General features: G+C 36.4%; 1 protein-coding gene across 1 annotated transcript; it reads right to left on the bottom strand.

The window, feature by feature from the left end:
- Positions 1-556: 556 nt before the first annotated feature.
- Vom1r29 (vomeronasal 1 receptor 29) lies at positions 557-1,518 on the bottom strand. The gene has a single exon (NM_001008946.2). The coding sequence runs from the start codon at positions 1,472-1,474 to the stop codon at positions 557-559; it is 918 nt and encodes a 305-aa protein (NP_001008946.1). The 5' UTR covers positions 1,475-1,518.
- Between the last annotated feature and the right edge of the window lie 4,187 nt (positions 1,519-5,705).

Here is a 5,705-nt window from a genome sequence, read left to right as displayed (position 1 = left end):
AATGATGAAAAATCTCTGAATAATATATTATTTAAAAAAGCTCAAATAATATCAAAAATATCATTCATCTTGAAATGATTTTTGTATGAGATAAAAAACGTAAACTTATTTTTTGGTACATGCTACAGCAACTACGATAGGATCAGGGCCTCCCAAAGAAGAAGTATTTGATCAGCCATGGTTTCAGTTTTCTTTTTTTTCTTTTTCTTTTTCTTTTTTTTCGATGTAGGATCATCAGGCTGTCTGTGAAATTCTAAGCAGCTAAGCTGCCTGACAAGATGAAACCAACAAGAAAGTCAGTTTTATTGGCAGATTTTCCCCTGTATTATTTATACAGCAGATATAAAAGGAAGACGTTCAGGAGTACAATGGTCATCATAATATGATGAGATCATGTGGGCTACTGATTCAACCAATTGACAAACTCCATTCTAAATTTGGATAACTTTAACAGAGAAGGTCCTATGTTTTAATTATTTTAGTGACTTTTTGATGAAGAGTGTGAGATCACAATTGGAAATCAAGTAAAATATATCACTCAAATAGTTAAATATGATTAGGAGATTTTATTCCATATCCAGATCAAAGTGAATCTGGGCATAAAAGAGTAATGACTCATAAGAACAAAGTGTCCAAAGGATGGAAAACACAGAGAAGTGAAGCGAGTGACATTCACCAGCCACCAACTGTGATTATATAGAAGAGCAATGCAGCCTTGTAAGACAGAGGAGAGAGTATAAAATGCCAGGAAGGTACACACCAGGACTAGGATCTTCTTAGTGGCTTGAGATTCTGGTGAGTTTTTGCTGGAAACAGGACAGCTGTGGATGTGTTGAACCCTCTGCTTGTGTCTGTACAGAATGACAATCATGGAGACACTGGACCAGGCAATGAGCACAGAAAAGAAGATTTCAGGGCACACCACTAATGCTGTATAGAGTACGGCATTGATATCATCACCCCCTCCAGTAGAACAGTACTTATAATCTCGGTTTCTTGTAGTGTTTTTGCTATTCCTCTTGACAAGTATGTAGACAAAGAAAATGAAATTTATACTTATGGACATGACCCAGAGAGAGGAAATGGAGCAGCCAATATACTTTGCAGCTTTCAACTTTTGATTTTCACAACAGGATTCTCTGTTACTGATGCTGATGGCTTGGAAGACACTCAAGAGACAGGTTGTGCTAATGGACACACTCCGGCCCACCATTTGAATGTACAAAATTAATCTGCATCCGAAATCATTTAAAAAGTTCTTCAACCCGAAATCTGCAAGTGTGTAGGGCATTCCTTTAGAGAGAACTATCAAAACATTGGATGCCATTAGGTGCATGAGAATCAAATCTGTGGGCTTTAATGCATGTTCTGTATAGTAGATTAGATAGTGGATAAGAAGAAAGAAATTCCCCAGAATTCCTGTTGTAGTTTGTGATAAGAAAATTATTTTGACTGCCAGATTCCAGAAGTCCATTTTTTAATTGCTCCTGATTCTCTTTAGATTATGGCCACACCCATTTTCTGATCAAAATGAATGAAAGGTATTAATAATCTGAAGAACAACTGAGAGACTAAAACAGAGGGGTCCCTAAAGTGCAGGAATACAATGTCAGTATAACTCTAATTTATGTACTCTATGTATTGTAACAATAATTTCTGGAACTTTTTGACAAAAGTAATTACAACTTACAATACATACTTACAACACAATATTGTAAGATGGCTGAAGATTTCAAGACAGACCTGTGAATTGGAAATATGCTTTCTTAATCATAGGATATGCAGCATTTAACATTACTTGGCCTGTGAGAAGCAATGAAGAGAGAGAACTAGTACTACTAAGCATGGTCCAAGATAATCCAAGACTGTAACAAAATTCTGGTATTTTGTGTCATGGTATAAAGGAAGACAATCTTCGTGACTACTACCAACCTCAAGCATATCTATTCTTAAAGCACATTTCATCTAATATTAAGTGGCAGATAATGAAAATTAATAATACCATTCTACCTATCTATCTTTCTATCTTTCTATCTATCTATCTATCTATCTATCTATCTATCTAGAGTCATAGATAAGAACATTTTTATCTAGTGTATGAAATGTTTAAATGATGGGTCATAACAACATATATATTATTAAGTTGTGAGATAGCTCTTATGCAATGATACAGGGCACAGACATACATGAATGTGCTGTTACAGACCTGGGGACATTCTGTGTCATGCAATCTCACACAATCTAGACCATGGGATTTCCTTAAAACTATTTTCTCTCTGTTGCATACATTCCCCTCATTGATTGCCTTGTCTACCATCAGTGGAAGAGGATGCAACTAGCCCTGCAGAGCCTTGATGTGCCAAGGTTGTGTCGGGGGGATTCCCAGTTGGTGTCCTCCCTCTCAGTCGTGAAGGGGAAGGAAGGATGGGCAGTGACCAGGATGAAAAATAAATAATAAATAAATAAAATAAAATACATAAGTGGGAGAAACTGCATGTGTAATCATCATGTACTACTCAAAAGATTACAGTGAAAATGCTGGGAAAGAAGACAGTGAGTTAGTCAGCACATCCATGCAGTGCAATGGGAAAAAAATCTCATAACATCACATTTTATTTCTGAAAGTCAAGTTGTCATCAAATTCCTTTTAGATCAAGAGTGATCTTATTCCAATGTCTGACAATACCGAATGTGACAGCAGCAGGTTCAACCAAGAAGCCCCAGGGGAGGAAATACTGCATTACACAATAATGAGCTATGCAGGGACAGTGAACTGGACAGTGAAGAACAGGGACAGTATTGATAGTGAAGTCAGGAACATGTAAAAGTTAAAAGAAAGTAGAGAAATGAGCTGAGACCTTAAGAACTATCAGATATTTATAGGCTTGCTTCTCCATACACTGACACTTCTGAACATCCTAGGGAATGGCTAAGGCAGTGAATTAAAAGTCCTGTCTCAAGTAAAGTAAGAGAGCTTAAGAAAGATCATTATTGTTTCCCAGGTTATACATTTTAAAATGTGTAATTATATGGGAGTGAGTCTGTTTTGATCCCACATAAATAAAATGGGGTCCATAAATGGGATCAAATACCCCTATGAGATAGTCTTGTACAGGTAAGAAAGCATGTAAGATAAGAGAGTATAACCACAAATGTTCACAGAACACATAAGCATGAGTTAGCACAATGAGAAGTGAGAATGAAGAATTGGTTCAATCAAAACAGTAAATAGTAAAAAGCATAAAAGAAAACCTGCTACATTGAAAGTAATTAAAAATAGAAACAAAAAAGTGAAAGAAATTTAAAACGAACAAAAACTCTACAAAGAATAGTTTAACATACTATATTTTGATATGCATCTGGAAACCTAAGAACATCCTGGCCTGGCAATGGCTGTGCATGTCAACAAAAACACAGTGAAAGATTGTCTAGATGTGCTTACATGAAACAAATACAAACCTATGTGACAATAACCATGACCCTTAGAATAACAACCAAAATCAATTTCTTTGTATTATAGAATTGTGTTTATACTCTAGTAATATTCTTAGGAGTTTCAACTTGCATATCATATTGATATGGTTTAATTAAAACATACACAGGATAGCCATAATTTTACAAACCCATAGACACTTGAAAATATTGAAGTATTTTCTCATGCTTTACTTTATTGATTCCAAGTGGTATTTCACTTATGAAAGTTCATTAAAATTATGATTATGTTTTTTTCTTTTTGCCTCAATTGAGGGCATAACTAGTTTTCTGACCAGAACACAAATGGCCTATTCTCGCAGATCAAAACTTAACAAATGCGATTTCATAAATTGAAAAGCTTCAGTAAGGCAAAGTATACTGTCATTAGCACAAAATGGCAACCAACAGATTCGAGAAAAGATCTTTAGCAATCGTACATCAGATAGTGGGCTAATATTCAATTTTTACAAAAAACTCAAGAAGTTAGACTCCAAAGAGCCAAATAACTTTATTATAAAATGGAGCATAGAGCTAAGCAAAGAATTCTCATGTAAGGAATATCGAAGGGCTGAGAATTGCCTTAAGAAATGTTCAACATCCTTAATCATCAGGGAAATGCAAATCAAAACAACACTGAAATTCCACCTCAAACTAGTCAGAATGGCTAACATCAAAATCTCAGGTGAAAACAGATGCTGGTGAGGATTTGAGGAAAACGAACACTCCTCCATTGTTGGTGGGATTTCAATCTGGTACACAACCACTCTGGAAATCAGTCTGGAGGTTCCTCAGATAATTGGACATTCTACTACCTGAGTATCCGGCTATACCACTTATGGCCATATAACAAAAATGGTGCTCCAACATACAACAAACACACATGCTCTAATATGTTCATAGCATCCTTATTTATAAGAGCCAGAAGTTGGAAAGTAACCAAATGTCCTTCAACAAAGGAATGTGTACACAAAATGTGGTACATTTACACAATGGAGTACTACACAGCTATCAAAATCAATGACTTCATGAAATTCATAGGCAATTGGATGAACTAGAAAATATTGTCCTGAATGAAGTAACCCAAACACTAAAAACAACACATGGCATTCACTGACAGATAAGTGGATAGTGGCCCAAAGGCTTGAATTACTCAAGATACAATACATAGACCACATGAAGCTCAAGAGCAAGGCCAACCAAATTGCAGATGCTGCAGTCCTTCTTAAAAAGAGGAACAAAAATATTCATAGGAGGAGATATGGAGATAAAGTTTGGAGCAGAGGCTGAAGGAATGGTCATTCAGAGCTTGCCCCATTTGGGGATCCAGCCCATATCCATACAGCTCCCAAACCTAGACAATATTGATGAAGCCAAGAAGTGTAGCAGCCTGTGTTGACAGGAGCCTGCTACAGAATTCTCTGTGAGGCTGTGTCAGAGCATGACAAATACAGAGACTAATTCTGTCACCCAACCATTGAACTGAGAACAGCGTCCCCATTGGAGGAGTTAGAGAAAGGATTAAAAGAGTTGAAGGTGTTTGCAAATCCCTAAGAACAACAATACCAATGAACCAGAGCTCCCAGGCACTAAACACCACCCAAAGAGTACACATGGACAGACCCATGCCACCATCTGCATAAGTAGCAGAGGATGGCCTTGTAACGCACCAATGGGAGGAGAAACTTTTGGTTCTGACCAGGCTGGAGCCCCCAGTGTAGGGGAATGTCAGGGTGAGGAGACAGACAGGGCTAGTTGGTTGGATGGAGGAACACCTTCATAGAAGAAGGTGAAGGAAGAAGTGTTAGAGGTTTTATGGCAAAACAGGAAAGGGAATAACATTTGAAATATAAATAAAAATATCAAAAAAAGCAATACAATAACTAATAAATCTCAACAACACAGCTACCAGAAAAAAAGCAAAAATAAAAAAAAGTTTGCAGTAGATTTTAAAAAAACTAAAAAGCAGGAAAGAAAATGTATAAGTCATAAAAATCATTCAATTTGGTTTAAGTTTGTTGAAGGAACAGCATCTGGGGTCTGCACATGAAACTCGCTAATGTCAACTGGAGACTAATGTGCCAATAAACATGATCTAATATTTGTTAACAATGAAACTCATATTTCAATTTACTAAAATGTTCATCAGAATAGCATCGCAAATCTGTGTGCTTTATCTGATGATACTTTATGTGGGATTTATGACATCGTCTACATCGCACATTGTCCAAAAC

The sequence above is a fragment of the Rattus norvegicus genome, chromosome 1 (genome assembly GCF_021556685.1).
Source record: "Rattus norvegicus strain SHRSP/BbbUtx chromosome 1, alternate assembly SHRSP_T2T, whole genome shotgun sequence".
Lineage (NCBI taxonomy): Eukaryota > Metazoa > Chordata > Mammalia > Rodentia > Muridae > Rattus > Rattus norvegicus.
This window is presented reverse-complemented; position numbering and strand designations above follow the sequence as displayed.

What these genes read in the sequence shown, in the direction of transcription:
- Vom1r29 (NM_001008946.2), bottom strand. Translation starts at nt 1,474, where the DNA reads ATGGACTTCTGGAATCTGGCAGTCAAAATAATTTTCTTATCACAAACT.